General features: G+C 32.9%; 2 protein-coding genes and 1 pseudogene across 3 annotated transcripts; 2 read left to right on the top strand and 1 right to left on the bottom strand.

Annotated features, from left to right (window-relative positions):
* The first annotated feature begins 3,475 nt into the window (after nucleotides 1–3,475).
* LOC124925223 lies at nucleotides 3,476–9,122 on the top strand (annotated as a pseudogene).
* Nucleotides 9,123–13,154: 4,032 nt separating this feature from the next.
* LOC124925222 lies at nucleotides 13,155–13,610 on the top strand. Its single transcript, XM_047465193.1, has one exon. It carries the CDS (start codon nucleotides 13,155–13,157, stop codon nucleotides 13,608–13,610), a length of 456 nt encoding a protein of 151 aa, XP_047321149.1.
* A 550-nt stretch (nucleotides 13,611–14,160) lies between these two features.
* On the bottom strand, nucleotides 14,161–25,266 carry LOC124928110 (replication factor C subunit 1-like). 2 transcript variants are annotated; one of them, XM_047468638.1, is made up of 23 exons: nucleotides 25,037–25,266; nucleotides 24,689–24,750; nucleotides 24,387–24,503; nucleotides 23,617–24,294; nucleotides 23,463–23,530; nucleotides 22,430–22,505; nucleotides 22,283–22,344; nucleotides 22,060–22,205; nucleotides 21,506–21,666; nucleotides 21,242–21,430; nucleotides 21,042–21,163; nucleotides 20,739–20,946; nucleotides 20,073–20,126; nucleotides 19,619–19,788; nucleotides 17,810–17,900; nucleotides 17,423–17,604; nucleotides 17,275–17,314; nucleotides 16,920–17,044; nucleotides 16,612–16,684; nucleotides 16,076–16,168; nucleotides 15,747–15,990; nucleotides 14,717–14,776; nucleotides 14,161–14,627 (listed from the first exon to the last, which is right to left on the bottom strand). In XM_047468638.1, the coding sequence occupies exons 2-23, from the start codon at nucleotides 24,689–24,691 to the stop codon at nucleotides 14,476–14,478; spliced, it is 3,114 nt and encodes a 1,037-aa protein (XP_047324594.1). In that variant the 5' UTR covers nucleotides 24,692–24,750; nucleotides 25,037–25,266; the 3' UTR covers nucleotides 14,161–14,475. The 2 variants fall into 2 exon arrangements, with proteins under 2 accessions (XP_047324594.1, XP_047324595.1); XM_047468639.1 differs by lacking the exon at nucleotides 25,037–25,266 and having other exon boundaries at nucleotides 24,689–24,814.
* Between the last annotated feature and the right edge of the window lie 53 nt (nucleotides 25,267–25,319).

Below are 25,319 nucleotides of genomic sequence, written 5' to 3'. Positions count from 1 at the left end.
GTACAACTTGTGGTACAAATTTTGGAGTATGTTGTCGGATTTCAAGCACTTAACTTTCTGATTTATTTCATTTTCAACCAAAACCTTCCATTTTTTGAAAATAGCAAATACTTCAGACTTGTGCTTCATAAAGTAAACCCATATTTTTTTTGTTGAATCATCTATAAAAGTCACATAGTAGTATGATCCGCCAATAGAAGAAACAGGTGCAGGTCCCCACACATCAGTGTGTACCAACTCTAGTCTTTCTTTCTTGAGCTTCTTCCCAGTTTTTAAGAAACTCACTCGTTTCTGTTTTCCAAGAATGCAGTTTTCACATAACTGATGTTCAACAGACTTCAGTTCTGAAATCTGTCAATTCTTCAAAAGAATTTTCATTCCTTTTTCGTTCATATGGCCCAACCTGCAATGCCATAGCTCACTGTTCTTCGAGTCATCAATTACAGCAGCAACTGTTTCTCTACAAGTTGAAGTCGTGTATAACGTTCTAGTTTTGTGACCTCGAGCAACAACAATTGCTCCTTTAGTCACCTTCCATGCACCATTTCCACAACTGAAATTGTGACCTTCTTCATCAAGTTGTGTAACAGAAATCAGATTGCGCATTAAACCTGGAATGTGTCTCACTTTATTAATCTTCCAAACAGAACAATTTGTCATCTTCAATTTGATGTCCCCCATGCCAACAATATCCAGTGGCTCACCATCTGCGAGATAAAAATAATGCAGCCAACGTTGTTTCAGAATCTGTCACTAATGCGTTACTTCTGTCTGTTGATAGCCCGATAGATTCATGGGTTTTGGACTCGGGAGTGTCTTTCCACACCACTGCCCACAAAGAATTAATGATGCTCAGATCACCATTTTTCTTCGGTGCTTTGCAGTTCCTCTTTAAATGACCCTGTTTACCGCAATTCCAACACTCAAATGTCCGCCCAGACTTGGACTGACTCCTCCTACTCCTTGACATAGATCTGCTCTTACCTCGGTTGAAATTTCTATCATTACCTCTTCCCCTGTTTTCCACATTCAGAGCAGAACCTTTGAATGTTTCACCAGAATCAATTTTACGAACCTCTTCAGCAAAATACGATCTCTAACTTCAACAAACTTCAGTTTAGCATTTCCAACTTAATTACTAATTGCTGCTCTCATAGGTTCCCAGCTATTTGGTAGAGATGCTAACAAAATCAGTGCACTAACTTCATCCCCAAAATCAATCTCAACAGATAGCAATTGTTTCACAATTGTATTGAATTCATTCAAATGAGTAGTGACAGAAGTACCATCAACCATTCTTAAGTAAAAGAGTCTTTTCATTAAGTGTACCTTGTTGTTATCAGATGGTTTCTCATACATATTAGAAAGAGCTTTCATCAGACCCATGGTGGTCTTCTCCTTTGCTACATTGTGAGCAACTGTCTTGGCTAGCGTCAATCGGACAACTCCCAAAACCTGTCTATCAAGGAGTTTCCATTCAGCTTCATCCATCTTCTCTGGTTTCTCACTCAAAAGAACATGAAGCTTCTTTCCATAGAGATAATCTTCAATCTGCATTCTCCAGAAGACATAATCTGTCTCATCAAATCTTCCAATCTCATGTCATATACTGTTTTCACTTGCCATTGTTTCCAATGCTCAGATCTAGACCAGCTGCTCTGATACCAGTTGTTAGGATTTGATTGAAAACAATCTGTAAAAACACAAGAAAGAAGAACACAAGAACACACAGATTTATAGTGGTTCACTCAAATTGAGCTACATCCACTTCAGCCACCACCAGATTTCACTATGAAAAAAAAAGAAGGAATACAAAGTTTTTGTCTCACACTTTATCTCTCTAGAATTCTGTCTCTTAAAATGTAAACCCTTAATAATCACATATTTATAGGGTAAACATTCAGGTAATAAACCTAAATAACTTTGGTCAGGCCCAAGCCCAAAACCAAAAAAGATAAACCCAATAAAATATAATTAACAAGGTAGAGTTTATTATAAATGTAAGCTTCATAACTCAACATTTTCAGGTCCTATTGATTCTCTGTTATTTATTATATACACTTCAAATTCAAATTGAAGCTACTTTTTTTTTATTGTGATACACAATGGTGGTGATTTTGATTGTAGAAAATTTTGGAATATATGCATTATAGCCCAAGTTGATCATCTAAAAGACTAGTACTTTTTTTTATTCATTTGGTATCGATAATTTTTAAATCAAGGTACTGTTTGAAAAACATAACAAATATATTGCAGTACTATAGGATTAAAATAACAATGTTTTATCATTTTATGTCTAACCTTGGGATTTCTAAGCGGAAGAATCAAGTGATTAAGAAGATGAGTAAAAAAATCAACTCTCATTGTTGACCTGCATAAAATTATTGAAGCATTCAAGCAAATTTACCAGAAAATTTAGCAATTTAGGGCATAGTGACGAGTTTTTTTTTTTTATAATAAATTATAGTTTCAACCGGATAGAAAAAATAAATAAGCTACCTTCATATGAGCTACATCCAAGAGATGCAAGAAGATAAACATGCATGTCATCCAAAATCTTCAAATTCTTCCATGTTATCAAAAGAGCTTAAAACAATGGTTATGGTCACTAAAAAATATATAACTGATAAATCCAACTCTCAAAATTTTAAAAATTAACAAAAATAAAATAAAATAGTGTAGCTCAAAACAACATCATGTAGCTACATTTGGTAAACTGTATTTGAAACTTGCAATTTTTACTTTGAAGACACTGTTTTTTTCCTTAGAAAAGACTAATTAATACACAACATTCCACCACACCATGATCCTCCACTTCAATCAAAGGTCTTTGAGATGTTACCCTCTTCCTTGGTTCATGAATTTTACCAATTTAATTATATTGGGTGGATGATATGCTATGCGTGGTACTCAATTTGTTAATGAATATATATGAAAATGTTGATACGATAGTATATCTCGCACATTACTGAATCATGACATTCATCACAAATAAGTGATTCATGTGCGTAAGGCAGACGTTTCAATCCATACGATTCATGGTTGCATCGGTAAAAACGTTTTCCCGTCAATTTTTTTTTTCATATTGAGAATGTTGTGTCTTGACATTTCTATAAAAACTTTTGAAACATATAGTCATAACTGTACATTAAAATTGACATTCTTATTACAACATACAAATTGATGAAAAAATAAGAGAAATAATTAATATTATCAAGAGGCAATATATGCGTATCAAATTTATTGTTTCAAAATTTGTTCCACCTCCATATTTTATGTGAATATTTTATTTTATTTTCATAATTTTTAACTTATTCTATAAAATATTTAATTTTTTTATAATTTTTATAATGAAACATATTTGGTAAGCAGATTTCAACTCCAACAAAGATGGCAGTTTCAGAATCCCGGGAGATATTAAAGTCTTGCATAATTCCGTATATTTGACCTAGGACACAAGTGTTTGATATATAGAGAGAGAAATGGGAAGGCGCAGAAGCAGAAGCCACAGTCCGAGGCGAAGCAAGCGATACGATGAAGACGATGATCCTCCACGTGAATTCAGGTCGAGAAGGGACCGTCGTTATCTAACCGATTTAGTTTTTTCTTCTTTTTCTTCTTCTCTAATCAGCTTTCGCTTCTTTGAATATGTAGCACACCATTTCTAACTGAGGTTGCTGAATCTCCATGCTTAAAAAAACAGAAGAGTAAATGACTGATCCCTTTACTTAAACTACATGCATTATGTGTCCATGCAATTAGTTCTATTTGATCGCAATTTTAAGAATGTGTTGTTTCTTGTAGTAGAACAAGATGTAGAATCCAAAGGTTCAGGTACTTCTCCTGTATTGCCATGGATAGAGAAATATGCACCAAAGGTCCTTGACGACATTGTGGGAAATCAGTCCATTGTATGTACTATCCGAGATCATTTTTGGTGTAATTAATTATGTGTAGTTTGCAGAATAAGGGTTTTGATATTTGTGATACATCCAGGTGGAGCAACTTCATGACTGGCTGTCAAACTGGGATGCACGATTTCGCAACACTCACACTAAAGGGAATGATTCAGGTGCAAAGAAAGCTGTTCTACTTAGTGGTCCACCTGGAATTGGGAAGACGACATCTGCAAAGGTGGTTTGCCAGTTGCTTGGTTTCTATATGACTGAGGTAATAATATTAATGATACAAAAGTTTGACTCTGTGAATCAATTCAATTGGTTCCTTACCTCTCACTCACCTTCTTCGTTCTTAGGTTAATGCCAGTGATGGAGATAGAAGTTATAGTAGCACATATCATTCTATCAATGCCACTTTTTCAAATATGTCTAAGTCTGTGCTTTTTATGAATGAAGTTGATGACATGTCTCCTAGATATGGGGGAGAAATAGCTGATGTTATTGAAAACATTAAAATAGCCAAAATCCCCATCATATGCGTCTGCATTGATCGCCACAGTCAGAAATTAAAGAGTCTGGTAAAGTATTGTGATTTACTGAACTTCCGCAAACCTACAAAGCAGCAGGTTTCATTCTAATTTACTTTATTCTTGTGCATTTGTTTCTTTTCTGTTATACCATTTTCTGGCTATAATTGTCACGTAACTGGAAGCATGTGTAATGCTGATGATGTATGTAAACAGTAGTACATTGAGGGTGACTGCACCCTGAATTGTTTCTATCTTTTGTGGTAAGAAGCTGAAAGTTCATGTACAGACTTATGTTGGGATCACAGGGGTTCAAACTAGGTATTTTGATGGTTTCAATTCTTTAGGGGCCTATCTTGGAGTGAAAAAGAACCACAAAATAGTGTCCTGCTTAGAGCACTGGCTCTTAGTACATATGTTTTAGCTTGTTTGGCTAGTAAAATATAGTGAATCCGGTCACTATTTGCGATGTTTTGATATTTTTAGGAGCCATTGGTAGTTTAGTGTATATAGTTGCTTGCCATTTTCTGGTGAAAAAATTTCTACATTTTTGTGATGATTTATTGTCTTCATTATAGTTAATAAAAGTATTTATAAATGTAACAACAAATGAACAATAAGATTTGTTTCTGCTTGCACATTTTGGATAATAAAATAATTGATACACAATTTGAAATATGATAGATGGCAAAGAGGTTGATGCAAATTGCCAAGGCTGAAGGACTCCAAGTCAGTGAGGTATGATTTCTATCATGAGTGTTCTTCTATCCTCTCCTGATATAATAATTTGTTTTCTAAGAAACAAGCCCTATCCTATAATTGAGAAAGCTAAGCAGAAATAGTGAAGGCTGGTTTCTAGAACATGAAAAACAAAACTTTGTTTCCGATCAAGACCTGAACCTTATAAACTGTAGATAACCAAGAGAACTGGCTAGCAAGGCTTTTTTTTCAGATATCTTTCTATAGATTAGAAACACATTCTTTTAAAATAGTGAAGCCTTAAGATGTCATGTTTTTGTTATTTCAGGCAACACTTGAAGAGCTCGCTGACACAGTCAATGGAGACATTCGAATGGCATTAAACCAGCTTCAGTATATGAGCCTCTCCACGTCAACTATTAAATACGATGACATCGCACCCTTCACTGCTGTTGATAAGTATGGGTTTTCAAGTCATATTTCTAATTTATAATTTTCCTCGCGTATTAGTTGTGGTACTCAGCATGCTTTCTATTGCTTGTTCTATTCAATACCGATTTTATGGTTGATGTTTGTCACTATTCTCATGTTGTGTTAGCATAATGAGCTATTGTCTTTTAGATATCTACAAGTATAGTTGAGAATTGTAAGCTACTTAGCAATGTCAACTTGTTGATATCTATAGTTTCCTCAGAATAATTTATGGTTAGAGAGTGGGAGAACACAAGGCTGAGTTGCTCTGATACCATTGTTATGTACCAAGTATAATCTTGGGTCAGAGAGACGGAAAGAACACAGCCTTGTGGGGGTGGTGGGGAACAGAAGTTATATGCCACACCCACAGACCTTCACATTTTTTACAACTTTTCCATTCCCTTATTACTATTCTTCACCTCAGCCTACCCTATTTATCTCCTTAACAGTAGCTAGCAGTTGACCTTGGCATTGTCGGTTGCCCTTTCTTATAGTATAGACACGTAAAGACATACAGGAACAAGCAGCCATGATGAGAAAAAAGTCGAGATCTACATTATTATTATTTTACATTTAAGCTCAATGATTGAGACAGGTTTTTGTTTGTAGGCAATAATTGTGTAACATTCATATTTCATGAATGAATTGGCTAGGTGTTTGTATCACGTTGGTCAAGGCCAAGGTAACTACACCTTACTTGGTTGGATACATCTTCATAAAATGTGATCACTTAAAAAAATAAACCATAATGAACCCTAGGAGTTCAATTGATAATGTTTCATTGCTAAGAAGAGTTGGTTATGTTTTTATCAATGAATTATGTCTTGTACACCAAGAATGCTGAGTATGCCAAATGTCCTATAGTAGCATTTCCAAAATTATACGAGCTAAAATATGAATATGGTTGTTACTGTATTACTTGCATATTAAGTTATTTCTATTCACCAAACTTGTTTGGAGTTGCCAATGATCTATGTGGCAGTGGAAACTTCTTTTCTTTCATCTTAGTTGCTCCCTTCTTCACAAGCCATGAAATTATATTGTTATTGGATTGTCTTATTTACTCTTTTACATGTTCAGGCTGTTTGGTTTTAATGGGGGGAAATTGCGAATGGATAAACGAATAGATTTAAGCATGAGTAACCCTGATCTACTCCCTCTTATTGTACAGGTTTGCTCTTTCTCTATGAAAAAAATGCAAATTTATACATGAATTTTCTCAATTCGAGCCAAAATGCCCATATAGTTTTAATGGATCAAGGATACCTTTCAACTTCTTCCATACTATTTTGCTCCCATATCTGTTCTTTGGACGAATGTCTCACACTCTTGATGAAAACCAATCTTTATTTGTCAATTTATCTTTGGACGAATGACTCACTTAAATATGAAAGATGCTTTGTGTTTATTGGAAGAAAGTATTTAGTCTTGTGTCAAATTATGTCCTCAATGGTTGGCAGGAAAATTATATTAACTACAGGCCAAGCTCAGGTGGCAAAGGTGATAATGGGATCAAAAGGATGAATTTAATTGCACAAGCTGCTCAATCTATGGCTGATGGAGATATAGTAAATGCTCAGATTCAGAAATATAGACACTTGCAACTCTCTTCTTTTGGAAGTCTTGTTTCTTGCATAATCCCGTATATTTTATTTTCACAGCTGAAATTTTTTATGTTCCTGGCATCTTTTGTTGCCTCTTGATGATATTAATTCTTTCTATTGTTTTTTCATCCATTTGTTGTAATAGTGCTGCGCTGTTACATGGGCAAAGAGAGATACTTACTCAGGTGAGGGATGCCAATTTTAATGCACAAGTCATGGCTATCTGCTTCGAAAGTTCTTGTTGGGAAGCCAAGGCACAACAATGTCAATATTCAATTTTTTTTGAAAAGATGCAACGATTTCATTAATTGCAAATATGCACAAGGGTCGTTTATTTGTGATGAATGTCCTTGTGCAATAATGTGCCAGATATACCGTCGTGTCAAAGTTTTCATATATATTCTTTGACAAACTGAGCACTGTCAAAAATCTAATATCACCAACCCAATGTAACAAAAGTGGTATGTGTCTTGAACTAAGAGGCTAACGTCTCAGGACCTTGATTGACGTGGGGGATCATGATGCGGTGGAATGTTTTTTAGTCTCCTCTAGGGAAAAAAACCATCGTCTTAAAAGTAAAAATTGCAATTTTCAAATACAGTTTACCAAATGTAGCTACAGTGATGTTGTTTTGAGCTACAATAATTTTTTTGTTCATTTTAAAATTATATAGAGTTGGATTTATCAGTTTTATATATATATTACATTCACGGGTTTCTACTTTTCGTGACCATAACCAGTGTTTTAAGCTGTTTTGATTAGCATGGTTTATAACAAGCTGGCTACACATCTACAGGGACATTGCAACTTCAATAGGTTTGGTGGATGGCTGGGAAAGGATTGAACAATGGGGATGAATTTGAGGATTTTGGATGGCATGCATGCTCATCTTCTTGCATCTCGTGGATCTAGCTCAGGAAGGTATCTTATTTATGCCGGACCCTTATGTTTGATATGACATCTATGGTTCTTATAGTGCCATGAAACAATAGATCTTTTGTTCTGGGCATTCACTGGTTCATTAATATTTTTTCTATTTGATTGAAACTATACTTGATTATAAAAAACTCATCACTATGCTAATAATTGCATAGTGCCCTAAATTGCTAATTTTTCCTGTAAATTTTCTTTAATTCTTCAATGATTTTATGCAGGTCAACATTGAGAGTTGATTTCTTTACCCCTCTTCTTAAACACCTGACTCTTCTGTTGAGAAACCTTCCCAAGGTTAAATTTAGTGCTTTAATTTCCTGCTGGGTTGTTTTGGTATCTGGAAAAATCTATATGTTATGTTTTGAAACATCACCATGATCTAAAAATTCTCTATATCAAAAGAATTACACTATATATTGGACCATGATCAATAATATGATTTATATATCAAATGAAGCAACATAAATCATATCAATATTTGGACCATTATCAAAAAACAATCTGGTCATGATGTAGAGAAAATCTTATATAAAAAAAAAAAATCACTTTCAATTTTAACTTTGACGATTTTCTGATCTGTGCCTCCAAATAATGTTTTTGCAATGTAGACCTTTTCTTACTTGAGTGTCCTTTCTCTAACTTTCCTAATTGATAGGACGAAGGTGTGAGTGCTGTGAAATTTATGGATGCTTATTCTTTAAGTATGGATGATTTTGATGGTATTGTTGAGATGTCGAAATTTCAGGTGAAAACTGTGTTTAGATCTGAAATTCATGAAGCATCATCTATTTACATGTATATTATTATTGTGTTTTATCCATCAGAGCCATCCAAATCCTCTGGATGACATACCACCTGCAGTGAAATCAGCACTTACGAGGGCATACAACAAAGGGAGTCTTTCTCGCGCAGGAATTAAGGGTGGTGGTAGAAAAAGGGCACCATCGCATAGAAAAGAGGGTGTTAGTGATTGTCAGATTCTGTAGATAACAGGAAAGGATGGTGGTTGATTATGAAGAGATTACGAAGATGTTTTAATATATTATCAACGCAACACTCTATTGCTTTTCCTGTTTAATTTTGTCTTCTATCCACCACCTTTTGTTTTTTGGTCATATTATTTTAATTCTGGAATTTAGGGGTGATGAATGTGGTGGGGAAGTAGTACAAAAATAAAATTTGCTTGCTCTTTCAAACTTCTCCTGGTGAGCTATGATGACAATGATGGATTGGTTCTTGAAAATGAAATCATGAGATATTTTATCAACCCTATTTTTTTAATTTATCTACTTTTATTATGTGACAAATGAATAAGGAATATATTTTTATCATTCTTTTCTTAAATAAGATTATTACTTGTGTTAGTATAATCTTAAACTGTCTCATATACCTTTCCTTTTACACATTTTTTTTATTTTTTTATTTTATAAAATAGATTTGTTGATAGAATTATTAAGATTTTGTGACGTGGGGGTTTAAGTGATATAAAGACAAGTTTTGATTAGTTGTTAATTGCCACCGTTTGTTGACTAAACTAAAAAAAAAAGACAGTTGTTGACTCACTGGTGTAGTTAATATAACCGGCTGTTATTATTGAATAAACGACAGACAGCTGGCAGTCACTCATTTTTAAGTTGATCACTTCTTTTTTATTCAAAAGACACGTGGAAAGATGTTGACGTTCATACCACGTGGAAATTTATTGACGTTGGAAGCCACGTGGACATGTCGTTTGCTTTTATTTATTCATTTTTTGTTAAGGTTTGCACGTCTGCGGTTTCCATGTAAGTTGCCATAGTCAAAGTGATAAGGCTGCCTATTTTTCTTAAGTCAATTATGATCTTCAGATTAATATCTATAATACATTAAATAAAATGGATATTATAAAAAAAATACATTTTAAAATAATTATTCATATAATATGTCTCTTTAAATAGAAAGAAGAACTATAAATTGGTATGGAAGAACTCAATGTAGTTGGGAAATCTTCTTTAAAATTGAAAAATATCATATTTAATTTGTATTAAAATAAATAATGTGAGAATAATAACTCTGAAGGTTGTGATAATTTTTTAAAATGAAAATAAATTAAATCTAAAAAATTATGTTCTATATAATATAGTTTTGAATTTATAGACTTTTTTTTATAAAATATTTATCTATCAATTTACTACTACCATTTTAATTAATAAATCAATCATTTCAATAATTAAAATATTTTTTTATTAAATTTAAAATTTAAATATAAATATAGTAGTGAAATCGATCTCCTACATTTTAAATTTATTGAATTTTAAATTTTAAATGTAATATTGAAATCTTCTTTAAGAATAGTTGTTTTAGATTAAAGTGGGGATAATAAATATGGAGATTATGATAATTTTTTTAAATAAAATAAATCTAAAAATTGTTGTTTTAGAATACTTTTGAATTTAATTAAAACCTGATCTATCTTTTTTTATCACATTTTTAAAAACTACTTTTGTCACTTAAAATTTTGATTGTGTTTAATTAATTGTATTGATTAAGATAGTTTTATTATTATTGTGAATTATTTGATTATGATGTATAAATGTTAGAATTGATGAAGTAGACATTCATATTTATAATAGCATGATCATAAGTCAATATAAATTTGTAAAATAAAAATTTATTTGTTCAAACACTTCTTTACTTAAAATTAGATTTGAGATATCTAAATAAATGTATTGAATGAGATTTAATAAATGGACTATTATATCGCATTCTTTTTATAATCTTTCAAATCTTATCATCAACAAGAATATATATATATATATAAAAATAAAATTGGTCCTCCTTAGTACTGGGCGTAACCCACCCCTAATAAAGTTAATTAATAAATAAAGGACGAAAATAATTTGATAATTGTAAAATTGATAAAAATAAAATTAAACAGAAGATTCTGATAATAAAATAAGAAGAAAAAAAATGACAAAAACACTTGTTCTAGATGAGCAGCATGTAACAGTCCTTATATGTGCTTCTAGAATCTACTCCTTGAATAACATTATTTTTTATTATCTTTGAAATGGACACCTGACCAAATACAATTGTTTAATGTTGTCAATATAATTGTATTTTTAAATGTTTTCACTTTAAAAAAATTGAAAATTTATTTAAATATATATAAGACTATTAATAGTAATAATAATATAAAAAAGTGGTTGGTTCGGATCACATTTAAATTTCTTGATAATGATCTTTATTTTCTTGATGAGTAAATTTTAAATGATATCAAGTTTATTATAATTTGGCATAATATTAATATTTGGTGATTTGTATGGACCAAAAAGAAATCACATTAGATGGATGACATTTAGGGTTAATTAACTAAGAAGATTGAAATACTAAATTATGTCGTAGTCAATGAGATTTAAATATAATTTATTTATTTATTCATATGAAATTGAATTTTAATAATTAAATTGAATTGAAATAATTATAATATATATACTAACAAAATTTACAATTAATAATATATTTTTTACTTGTTTAAACTTTGGAAACTTTTTAATGAAAATAATCCACATCACAATTGATAATTAAATATAAAATTATCATTAAAAACTATTTTTGTAATGGTTGAAAACTAACTAACCAAAAAAAATATAATATTAATTAAATGTATTTTTGGGTTTTAATTGAAATTATGTTGACCTGTTTAATTTAATTAATAGGCAAGTAAAAATCAAATATCAAATAGACCTAAAATAACTAAAGTAAATTTGTCAATCCATTTACAATTTTATTTGGTAAAGTTTTGTGTTTACTAATTTTTACTCACTTATTCATTTACTTTTGTAAATTTTCTTTAATTGAATTTATAATTTAACTTCATTTTAATTTTATGACAATATCATATTAATCTGAAATAGAGATCAATTAGGTCCGATCAATTATAAATAAATAGATCACTTTAAGATTACAACTTTGACCCGAATTATCTTTACCTTACTCTATCTCATGCATGACCTTATTTCAATTTAATGAGAATTAAACCTATTATATTTGATTTTCAATAACCAATTTAAGAAACTAAATAAATAATATCATAATTCGATTAAATAATAAAGCGTTTTGAGTTTAAACGAAATATAGTTGTGGAGTGTCATGCTAATTCTTTTTTAATTAAAAATAATAATAATAATAATAGATTAATATTATGTATAAGACCCACTTTATTAGCTTTAATATTTTGTAAATCTTCTAAATTACTATAATGTGAAAATTTAATAAAGATATCTCATTTCAAAATTGTGTATATCAAAACAAAAATATATGCCTTTAAAAAAACTACAACTATTATATTAATAAAAAATAATAAAATTTACTTATCATAAATCATAATAATAATAAAGATATTAACAATTATATATTAATATTATGTATAAAGACCCACTTAATTAACTATAATATTTTATAAATCTTCTAATTACTGTAATGTGAAAATTGAAGATAATCTCATTTTAATTGTGTATATAAAAATAAAAATATATATTTATATTCAAGAACAAATTAAATAAAAATAATAATACTAAAATCTTAATCATAATTTTAAAATAAATTATAATCTAAATAATATTATAAAATAATTTAAGTAATAAGAAATGAGATTTAGTTTCTACTTAAAAACAATTAAAATTAACTTTTGAAATAAAAAAATAAAAATATTATATATAAAAATATGAATAAAGAAATAGTGAGAAAATTAATATTTAAAAAACCGTGGAGACGCGCCTTCGGTTAAACGACGCTTTCTTGGTAGCAAGAGACTATAAATGTATATTATATATATATATAGAGACAATATATATATATTTAGAGAGAGAGAGAATCGGCCGTAAATCCTTTTATCCGGCTGTTTCTCGATACTCTTCACCAGCAGTACTACTTGTCTGCGAATTCTTTATTGCTCTATCAATCTCTCTCAAGATTTTCAATTTCACTTGAAGAATTGACCCTTGTTTCGCGGATTGGTTCTTAAGTTTAAGATAAAGATGTCAAGGTTGTCGCAGCAGCAATCGCCGCTAGTTAGAAAAGATAAGCGTCGGAGGATAGGGGAGGTAGTCGGCGGGACTGCAGCTAATTGCGCGGCGATCTGGTGTTGTTGCCCTTGCATGACGGTGAATCTGCTGCTACTCGCCGTGTATAAGGTTCCGTCAGCGATTGTACGAAAAGCGTGGAGGAAACAACAACGCCGGCGAATGCTTAGAAATAATGATTATAATAATAATAATAATTATAATAATTCTCTCCTCCTACTGCAGCAGCAACATAATATCGGTGGTGGACGATCGAGTATAGAGGAGTTGGAATCCACGATCAGGAACCAAATCGCCGGCGGCCAGGATGAATCAACTGAGGAGGAAGAAGAATTTGAGAGAGAAATGTGGGGCAAATTCTACGGCACCGGTTTCTGGAGAAGCCCGCCCTCATTAGAGGGAGATAGATGATTTAAGCAATAAATAAATAAATGAATAATCCCACCGTACATGGATGGATCCTCTTCAAAACGACGTCGTGCAGTTGAGCTTGCCGGCTGAAGAAGAAGAAGAATGGAGACAAGAATAAGAACAAGATGGATCACGGATGGATTGATGGTCAAGGATCAGATAAATTTGGATGCTATTATTATTATTATTATTCATTTTCTTTTCTCCATCATACAATTTTCAAACTTTGTTACTAATTTTATTGGTCCACTCTTTACATAAAATAATTTATCTCAATTCTTTTTAATATTGTTAATAGATTAAAAATTGGCCCCTCCACTGGTTATGCCATATATATATATATGTCAAAGAAGAACCATAGAGTAATAAAAAATGGCAAGATTTTGCTTTGTGGGACATATCCTTTAACAATATTCACTTTTATGGAATGAGGAAGTTCATGACAGCTGAAGATTATACTAACACAAGTTAAAATCTTAATTTAAAAAAAAAAGTAATGATATATTCCTTAATCATTTGTCACACAATAAAAGTAGTTAAAAAAAAGGGGTTGATAAAATATCTCTCATTTTCAAGAACCATTCCATCCATCATAGCTCGATATCAGAAGAGAAGTTAGAAAGAGCAATCAAATTGTATTTATGTCATAACTTCCCCACCACATTCATCACCCCTAAACTCCAGAAATAAAATAATATGACAAAAAAACAAGTGGTAGGTACTACACTAATAAGAAGACAAGTTAAACAAAGAAAAGCAAGAAAAAAAAATTGTAACAGCCATAGAGAGTAGCACAAAATTACGTTATCAAACTAAATGTCGTAATCTCGAAGAAAATTCCAGCTCCATACCATTTTTCAGCATATTATTTTTTTCTGGAGGCGGATCCAGATCCGCGGCCTCCTTTCTTGTTATCTACTGAAGCTGAACCGCCACCCTTTCCTCTACCCGATGGTGCCTTCTTTGCGCTTGAGGTTTGTCCACCACCACCCTTCAGGTCCATTTGTACTTGAATTCCTGCTCAAAAACATTCTTGTTTATATTTATGTGCAAGCAATACAGCATATAGATGATAAAATAAATAAATTTATCATATGGAAAATAACCTCTTGATTTCAAATTCTGGAGATCCACTTCTGCATTTTTCTCATTCTCATCTCCATCTTCTGAAAGGTAAAAAAATATAAATAAAAGTTTAGCATTTAAACCAAAAAGAGAGAACAAACAAGATGGCCTTGGAATCCATTTATTTTTCTGCCTCTTAAAAGCTTGTTTGATTGATGTGGGTCACCCCATCAAATTTTTAAATCAAATTTTCAATAATTTAAATACCAAAACTACAATTATTTTTAATCTTTATTACCTCTTTATTAGTCTTTGATCCAAATAATCAACTTTCTTGTTTCTCGTCAAACAAGATTATGATAAGGATCAAAGATGAGGGTTTAGAAGGGTGACCAAGAAGACACGTGGCCAGCAAAGTTAAGGTTATTATACTAATTATTGTTAATAATTTTAAATTAGTTGTTAGGATAATTGTCATTAGCATTATAGTTATCTATCAGTTTGGATTAATCCATTATATATAGGAGGCTTATGTTATTGTTTTCATTTATTGAATAAAATGATCAATGGTTATACAGATTTGTAGTCTAAATTTCTTTCGACTTCTCACTCCCTTTTCTTGGATTATTTAGTCCCTTGACTTTAAACTTAAACTCTTAACATATTATTTCAAATAATCTGATTTAACCCAATAACTATCTCCAACAATCATTAAGAAATCGAAATGAACAAAAAGAAAAGGCAAGGATAACAAATATAAAGGCTAAAGTGGGCAGTGACACATATATTTTCAGCATCTGAAGAGGTCATCATTTTCTGGTACAATGATGATAATAAACTTACCTTTATAATTATTCAAATAAAAAAGATAGGAGGGTATTTTTCATTGATGATTTGAAGGATGTGATTGAAGTAATGGTTGATTGGATAACGAATTATTTGGAAATAGTCTCAAACAAGGGCCAAGGTACTTTAGTTGTTAACCCAAATAACAAGCCCTAAGAATACGGATTGAACCAAAAGAATAAGGCAAGGATAATGAATATAAAGGAATATAGAAGGAAATGACACCTGTATTTTCAGCGTCTGAAGTTTCTTCATTTTCTGGTGATGCATCAGTATTACCATCCTGTAGGCCTTCTTCATCTACTGGTTCTAACATGGCTGCAACCCGCTTCTTAAGAACCTTTTTAATTCCAGGCAGGGTGATTAAGTCTGCAGTTCTAACAACACGAGAAAGACTCCCTTTGTTGTATGCCCTTGTAAGTGCTGATTTCACTGCAGGTGGTATGCCATCCAGAGGATTTGGATGGCTCTGATGGATAAAACACAATAATATACATGTAAATAGATGATGCTTCATGAATATCAGATCTAAATCATCTAAACACAGTTTTCACCTGAAATTTTGACATGTCAACAATACCATCAAAATCATCCATACTTAAAGAATAAGCATCCATAAATTCCACAACACTCTGCACACCTTCGTCCTATCAATTATTAGGAACAGAAAGTTAGAGAATCTCCAGGAAATTAAAGTAAGAAAAGGTCTACATTGCAAAAGCAAGCATTATAATATAACCATATTGAGCCTATTTGGAGTCATAGATTCACCATCTAATTGGAAAATCGTCTAAGTTTGAGTTTTTTTTTTGGTACAAGATTTTTTCTCTAGACCATAACCAGATAATTTTTTGGATAATGATAAAAAAATTAATATGATTTTGTTGTTTCATTTGATATATAAATCATATATTGATATTAAAGATCATGGCCCAATTTAAAGTGAATTTTTTTGGTATAGAGAATTTTTAGATCATGGTGATGTTTATAAAACATAAAAAATATAGATTTTTCAGATACCAAAGCAACCCAACGGGATATTACAGCACTATAGCATTAAAATAACAATGTTTTATCATTTATGTCTAACCTTGGGAAGGTTTCTGAGCGGAAGAGTCAGGTGTTTAAGAAGAGGGGTAAAGAAATCAACTCTCATTGTTGACCTGCATAAAATCATTGAAGGATTAAAGCAAATTTACAGAAAAATTTAGCAATTTAGGGCACTATGCAATTATTAGCATAGTGATGAGTTTTTTTTATAATCAAGTATAGTTTCAACCAGATAGAAAAAATATTAATGAACTGGTGAATGCCCAGAACAAAAGATCAATTGTTTCATGGCACTATAAGAACCACAGATGTCATATCAAACATAAGGGTCTGGCATAAATAAGATACCTTCCTGTGCTAGATCCTCGAGATGCAAGAAGATGAATATGCATGTCATCCAAAATCCTCAAATTTTTCCCCGTTGTTGAATTCTTTCCCAGCCATCCACCAAACCTATTGAAGTTGCGCTCTCCCTGAGAAGTGTAGCCAGCTTGTTATATACCATGCTAATCAAAACAGCTTAAATAGAAACCCATGGATGTTAAAAAAAATATAACTGAGAAATCCAAATCTCTTAAATATTAAATGAACAAAAAAAAATTAATGTAGTTCAAAACAACATCACAAGCAACATTAGGTAACTGTATTTGAAAGTTAATGTAGCTCAAAAACTACATTGTGCATTAAAATTGGCATCACTCACCTGTGTAAGTATCTCTCTTTGCCCATGTAACAGCGCAGCACTATTACAACAAATGGAAGAAAAAACAAGAGAAATAATTAATATCATCAAGATGCAACATAAAATGCCAGGGAACATAAAATTTTCAAGTTGTGATAAGAAAATATACGGGATTATGCAAGACACAAGACTTCCAAAAGGAGAGAGTTGCCACTGTCTATATTTCCGGATCTGAACATTCACTATATCTCCATCAGCGATAGATTCAGCAGCTTGGGCAATTAAGTTCATCCTTTTGATCCCACTATCATCTTTGCCACCTGAGCTTGGTCTGTAGTTAATATAATTTTCCTACCAATAATAGAGAACATAATTTGACAAGGCTAAATACTTTCTTCCAATAAACACAAAGCAGCTTTCATATTCAAGTGAGCCATTCGTCCAAAGATAAATTGACAAATAAAGATTGTTTTTCATCAAGAGTGATACATTCCTTGGCTCCAATTGAGAAAGTTCATGTATAAATTTGCCCTTTTTACATAGAGAAAGAGCAAACCTGTACAATAAGAGGGACTAGATCAGGGTCACTCATGCTTAAGTCTATTCGTTCGTCCATTCGCAATTTCCCCCCATTAAAACCAAACAGCCTGTACATGTAAAAGAGTAAATATGTCAATCCAATAACAATATAATTTCATGGCTTGTGAAGACTGAAGAAATGCAGTTTCCACTGTTACATAGATCATTGGCAACTCCAAAGACGTTTGCTGAATAGAAATAACTTAATATGCAAGTAATACAGTAAAAATCATATTCATATTTTAGCTAGTATAGTTTTGGAAATGCTACTATAGGACATTTGGCATACTCAGCATTCTTGGTGTATAAGACATAACTCAATGATATAAACATAACCAACTCTTCTTGGCAACCTGTAAGATTGTCAATTGAACTCCTAGTGTTCATATTTTAGTTTCTTTTTTGAAGTGATCACATTTTATGAAGATCTATCCAACTAAGTAAGGTGTAGTTACCTTGGCCTTAACCAACAAGATACAAACACCTAGCCAATTCATTCATGAAATATGAAAATTACACAATTATCACCTACAAACAAAACCTGTCACAATCAATGAGCTCAAATTATAATGTAGACCTCAATTTTTTTCTCATCATGGCTGCTTGTTCCTGTATGTCTATATGTGTTTGCTGGCATTTGAGCCATTGCATATAATTCAATAACACATAAGAAAGGGCAACCGACAATGCAAGGGTCAAATGTTGGCTACTGTTAAGGAGATAAATAGGGTAGGCTGAGGTGAAGAATAGAAATAAGGGAATGGAAAAGTTGTAAAAAATGTGAAGGTCTGTGGGTGAGGCATATAGATAGAGTGAGAACTTCTGTTCCCCACCACTCCCACAATGATGTGTTCAATCCATAGTTGTCAATAGCGTATAGCGCTAAATAGCGCCAACGCTTCTCATGGCTATAGCGTAAAGCGAATAGCGTAGCGAGGGCTATTTGAAAATAAAGCGCTAAAACATGTAAATATCAAAAATAAAAAACATCACAAAATTAAAAGTTTAAAACATAAAAACCATTAATTCTTAAACTATTACTAAACAAAACAAAATAAAATAAATAAATAAATATAAAACTATTACTAAAACTTATATAAATGATAAATCTAAACTATAAAATGAAAAACTTACAAGCAAGTTAACGATTTGGCTGTAGAAGATGGTTGTAGAAGACAAAACGACTAGAGAATAGGAAAGAAAAGAATTGAAAGAGAAAAGAATTGGAAAAGAAAAGAAGAGAAAGAGAAGAATTGGAAAAGAAAAGAAGAAAAAGAGAAGAATTTGAAAAGTCGGCGCTATAAAGGGGCTATAGCTATTGGCGCTATTGGCGCTATAGCTAGAAAGGCGGCGCTATTTGAAAGTGTGTAGCCTATAGCGCCTTATAGCTACAAGGGGGCGCTACGCTACGCTATTCGCTATAGCTAGCGCTACGGGCGCTATTGACAACTATGGTTCAATCAGTCTCTCTGACCAAAAATTATAATTGGTACATAACAATGGTATCAAAGCAACTCAGACCTATGTTCTCCCACTATCTAACCATAAATTATTCTAGGGAAACTATAGGTATCAACAAGTTGACAATGCTAAGTAGATTACAATTCTCAACTATACATGTAGATATCTACAAGACCATAGCTCATTATGCTAAACCCAAAACGAGAATAGTGACAAACAACCATAAAATCGGTATTGAATAGCATAGCAATAGAAAGCATGCTAAGTACCACAACCAACACGCGAGGCAAAAGAGAAATCAGAATAATGACTAGAAAACCCATACTTATCAACAGCGGTAAAGGGTGAGATGTCTTCATCCTTTGCGCTGCTAAGAAGCCGTTGTCTAATGTCATCATATTTAATAGTTGACATGGAGAGGCTCATATACTGAAGCTGGTTTAATGCCATTCGAATGTCTCCATTGACTCTGTCAGCGAGCTCTTCAAGTGTTACCTGAAATAACAAAAGCACGGCATCATAAGGCTTCACTATTTTAAAATAAATATGCTTTTATATAAAGATATCTGAAAAAAAGCCTTGCTAGACATTTCTGGTGGTTATCTACAGTTTACAAGGTTCAGGTCATGTTCAGAAAGAAAGTTTTGTTTTTCAAGTTCTAGAATCCAGCTTTCACTATTTATGCTTAGCTTTCTCAATTATAGCATAGGGCTTGTTTCTTAGAAAACAAATTATTATGCCAGGAGAGGCTAAAAGAACACTCATGATAGAAATCATACCTCATTGGCTTGGAGTCCTTCAGCCTTGGCAATTTGCATCAACCTCTTTGCCATCTATCATATTTCAAATTGAGTATCAATTATTTTATCTTCCAGAATGTGCAAGCAGAACATATCTTATTGTTCATTTGTAGTTAAATTAATAAGTCCTTCTATCAACTTTAATGAAGACAATAAATCATCACAAAAATATAGAAATTTGTTCACATGAAAATGGCAAACAACTATATACACTCAACTACCAATGGCTCCTAATTATATCAAAACATCACAAATAGTGACTGGATCCACTATATTATACTAGCCAAATAAGCTAAAACATATTTATAAAAAGCTAGTGTTCTGAGCAGGACACTATTTTGTGGTTCTTTTCCACTCCAAGATAGGCACCTAAGGAATTGAAATCATCAAAATACCTAGTTTGAAACCCTCTGTGATCCCAACACAAGATAGAAATAATTCAGGATGCAGTCACCCTCAATGAAATACTGTTAACACACATCATCAGCATTACAAATGCTTCCAGTTAATCCAATTCAATAAGATAGCCCATTAAAACAATTACCACTTGGTTTATAGTGCTTCCTGTACATGCCAATTATAGCCAGAAAATGGTATAACAAAAAAGAAACAAATGCACAAGAATAAAGTAAATTAGAATGGAACCTGCTGTTTTGTAGGTTTGCGGAAGTTCAGTAAATCACAATAGTTCACAAGACTCTTTAATTTCTGACTGTAGCGATCATTGCAGATGCATATGATGGGGATTTTGGATATTTTAATGCTTGCAATAAGATCAGCCACTCCTCCCCTATCTCCAGCAGACATGCCATCAACTTCATCCATAATAAGCACAGACTTTAGATATTTTGATCTGAGATATTAGAGAACACATCACTATAGAGTACATACAAACCAAACCATATTGAAGGAACATATTATAAATGTAAATAGAAGAAGAAAACAGACTGGTCCTTGTTGAGCCTGAAGGCCGCATTGGAAACAAGCTCCTTATTAGTATTAGATGTGCTACCACCAACTCCTTTTTCGATTTTGGAGTCAGCTTTTCCACGACTAACACTGGCATCAACCTAGGAACAAAGAAGGTGAGTGAGAGATATGGAACAATTAGATTCCCAGAGTCAAACCTTTGTATCCATTAATATTACCTCAGTTGTCTGGAAACCAAGTAACTGGCAAACCACCTTTGAAGTTGTTGTCTTCCCAATTCCAGGTGGACCACTAAGTAGAACAGCTTTCTTTGCACCTGAATCACTCTGTTTTTTCCCCTTCCCTTTAGTGCCAGTGTTGAGAAATTGTGCATCCCAGTTTGACAGCCAGTCATGAAGTTGCTTCACCTGGATGTATCACAAATATCAAAACCCTTATTCTGCAAACAACATACACCCAAAATGATCTCGAATAGTACATACAATGGACTGATTCCCCACAATGTCGTTAAAGACCTTTGGTCTATATTTCTCTGTCCATGGCAATGTAGTACCATCAGTCTTCCGATCTTTCCTCAATACAGAAGAAATACCTGAAATTTTGGAAGCCACACTTCTGACAGGGGATTCTCCATCTTGTTCTTCTACAAGAAATAGCAAATTCTCAAATTTGCCCACTATGAAAAGATCAAATAGAACACAGTCTTGTATAATGGATGAAAAGAAAAGGAACCAGATAGAATGATATCATTGAAACATTAAAAAAAATATCCATGGAAAAGGGAGGGAAGGTTAACATAAGAGAATAGAAATAGCATTCAAGTGAAAATCATCACCAAGAATCATATGCAGTTAAATATTACACTTTACAACATCTTCATTTTCAAGTATCTTATGAAGTGTACATACTATTATAATATTATTTTTATTATTGTTGTCTTGGCACAAAATTTTCAAAGTTCTGAAGGAATATCCAATTGCATGGACACATAATGCATGTAGTTGAAGTAAAGGGATCATAAATTGATTGGCCATACTCTTCAGTTCTTTTAAAGGACTCTTTTTGATAGGAGATGCAGCAACCTTCTCCATGGGTTTCTTTTGAACTTCCTTTACAGGTGTTTTTCCTTTATTTGATGCACGAATCTTATCGAACAATTGATCCTCAGTTAGAAATGGAGTGCTACATATTCACAGAAAGTGAAAGCTGGTTAGAGAACAAGAAGAAGAAGGAAAAACTAAATTGATGAGATAACAAACCCCAGCTCTTTAGCCTTGCTGGATTTCCGACCCTCAACGTCTTCATCACAAAGGAGAAAACTCTGGACAAATGAAAGGAGCGTATAAAAATGCAATCCATGTACAAATGATTAATCAATTTTCAAGGGCTGAGGAATATAAAACAACCGTCTTCTTGCTGATGGATCCAGTCACTCGTCCACCATGACGTTTAATCAAATCTTCTGCTTCTTCACGTTCCAAACTGAAACAATCTCAGAGTAAGAACAACCATATTAACTAACTTTAACATCCTAATACTAGAATTGCAGCTTCTGGAAATGTATGGGGAAAATATCAAATAGACTCTTGGATTAATATTGAGGGATAATAGTCCCTTTTTACTAGAACATATGAAATTGTATATCATAAGAAAGAGATGTAGAGACACCACATTACACGCAACCCAAATAAAAGATGATTCAACCAACAACACGCCCAAATGGAGACAAACAACCAAGGTTGTTTGATCAAACAAACAACAAAAAGCAACCTAACAAGGTGACATGAAGGAAGTTTGAAAATATAAGCATAAACGAAGACAAAGCAAAAAGTTGACATTGCAATCAGATTAGGGGCCATACGGAACCAAGAAGGCATCATGGAATTGGTGGGGGCATGCTTGGACCCACCTCCACGGTCAAAGATGATTAGATACGCCTTTAGTTATATAAAGCCTGACTCACTACCCACGTTAGCTTGCACAAAGATCAATCTCAGGAGGTTAAGACAGCAAGTTAGTGAAGAGACACTTTTATTCTATTTAGACAACTCCGGGTTTTATTTGATACTTTTTAAAATACAAGGGTTATTTGATCCATCCAGACAAGGTTATTAGATACTTTTAATTTGAGGTGCTTTGTTGTTTGTTTTGTGTTGTTTTTGTTTTTTATGTGCTGTCCGTGGTGTTGTGATGATTTTGTATATACTTTTTTTCGTTGTGCGTAAACGTCGATTTTTATTACGTAAGATGGCGAATAATTCTGTTTTTAAAAAAAATAAAATAAGGGGAAAAATGAAATTTATTCCTTTGAAATTATTAATTACTGAAGAGCAACAGTAAAAATCTTAGCAGAAATCAGTAACAAGTTCAAAGACCTATATAAAGAATTTGACAACCAATATATGGGACTTCATATTGAGACAGTATTAGAGAATATACCTGTCAAGTGTTCCGCTAATTACAATTGTCAACCCAGCTAAACAAGTAGGAGCACCTTCAGGGACTTCCTGATGGAGGTTAGAAACAGGTATTGCCATTAGCAGCATTAAAGAGGGGTGGATTCAATTTTACTAAGTGACAAGTAAGAACTGACCTTTTCTCCTTTGTGTGGAGGATCTTTCCTTTCACCAAAATTCGCAAATCCACCTCGTCCTCCCCAGCCTCTACCTCTTCCAGCAGCAGGGGATGCTGATGCAGCTCTTCCACCACGGCCTCTTCCAGCAGGTTTTTTGTCTTTTTCATCGTCATCTTCTTCATTGTCATCAACATCCATGTTTCTACCAACAACCTCTCCCTTTGATGCACCTCTACCCCTACTACTACCCCTTCCCCTGCCTTTTGATTGATTCTTTTGAATGTCATCTTCGTCACTCTCATCAATATCCATGTCTCTACCAACAGCGTCTGCCTTTGATGCACCTCTACCCCTACTACCCCTTCCCCTGCTTTTTGATTGATTCTTATGAATGTCGTCTTCATCACTTTCATCAATAATTTCAGATTTTTTCACAACTCCTCTACCAGAAACACTCTTCAACTTCTTAGTTGGGGTAGTACTAGCCCCGGTCTTACTAGAGACAAAGTCATCAGCGTCCTTCTTATCAACTATGTGTTGTTTCTTGTGAGGAGGTGGTTTCAATTCAGCCTCTTCCTTTAGAGCTTTCCGTTTTCCTGAGATCTCAATCTCTTGCTCTTTGTCACTCTTAGTCTTATCGTTGGCAAAATATTTGCTAGTTTTCTTTCGACCGGAGTTCTCATTGCCTGCAGGATCCTAAGCACAAGAACAAAGACATATATACAAATTAGAATAATTACTATGGAGACAAATGAAACAATATAACCCCACATAGAGAAATTTTGTACACTTATAATCTTCTCTTGCTGTGAAGGAGCTGATGAAGACTTTTCAGATGCCGATGGCTTCTGTGTACTGTCACTGTCCTTGTCATGCTTTTTCATAAACCACTTCCGAATATCCGACTGATAAGTTAGACATGCAACAACACACAGCAAGTACATTTAAATAATGATTCAGATAGATGGTTCTACAAATGATGTCTTGTGCAGTTATAATACAATACAAGTTGGGTGTAAATATGCCTTAAATAGTTTCTAAAATCATTGCATGATGATAACGAAAACAAAAAACAGGTATTAGAACTCACCATTTTCGTGTATCTCTCTCTATAATGCAACTAATTATTTTCTTGTTCACTTCACAAGTAGGCTGCCACGGAAACAAAATTCAAACTCAGAAGAAATGAGACGTAATGATAGTTGTACAATGTCAACTTATATTAACATATAAATACTACTGATAGTTGAAGAAATATATATATTCAAATTGCTTCCTGAGAAGAAAGTTCAACCAGTGACAAAATAACACTACCGGTTAGGGTTTTAAACATAATAATGATAGTAATCTCATCGCTTTTAGATGACAAGAATGAAATGTAAACAGAAAACAAAGAAAGAAAAGGACGGCGATGAGAAAGAAGAGGAAAATAATTTACACTGATTTTGACTTGCAAGCAAGCTTTGAAGAGCAGCGTTTTAGGCTGAGAAAACGACGACGCCCTCCGCTATGGCAACAGAACTCGACGCAATAGACAGAGAGAGGATCGTATTGACGTGCGTACACATTCGCACTTCCAGAGGTCTCCGGCCACCGCTGTTATCAAACTAGCTTCTCCCCCTCTCAGACGATTGCTAAGAACCGAAAGGTTTTGGCTAATCACACATCATTTTGCAAAATTATAATTCTTTCCAATATTTTGTAAGGTAATAATAATATTT

This window comes from Impatiens glandulifera, chromosome 2 (assembly GCF_907164915.1).
Source record: "Impatiens glandulifera chromosome 2, dImpGla2.1, whole genome shotgun sequence".
NCBI classification, from domain to species: Eukaryota; Viridiplantae; Streptophyta; class Magnoliopsida; order Ericales; family Balsaminaceae; genus Impatiens; species Impatiens glandulifera.
Note: the sequence above shows the minus strand (reverse complement) of the source record. Positions and strands in the feature narration are given on the sequence as shown.

Bases quoted from the DNA above. Each gene is read 5' to 3' on its own strand.
- LOC124925222 (XM_047465193.1), top strand. From the start codon at position 13,155: ATGTCAAGGTTGTCGCAGCAGCAATCGCCGCTAGTTAGAAAAGATAAG.
- LOC124928110 (XM_047468638.1), bottom strand. The intron at 21,164-21,241 runs GTAATATTAATG...CTTTGTTCCTAG, and splicing joins TTGGTTTCCAGACAACTGAG to GTTGATGCCAGTGTTAGTCG. The intron at 16,685-16,919 runs GTATCTTATTTA...GATTTTATGCAG, and splicing joins CGAGGATCTAGCACAGGAAG to GTCAACAATGAGAGTTGATT.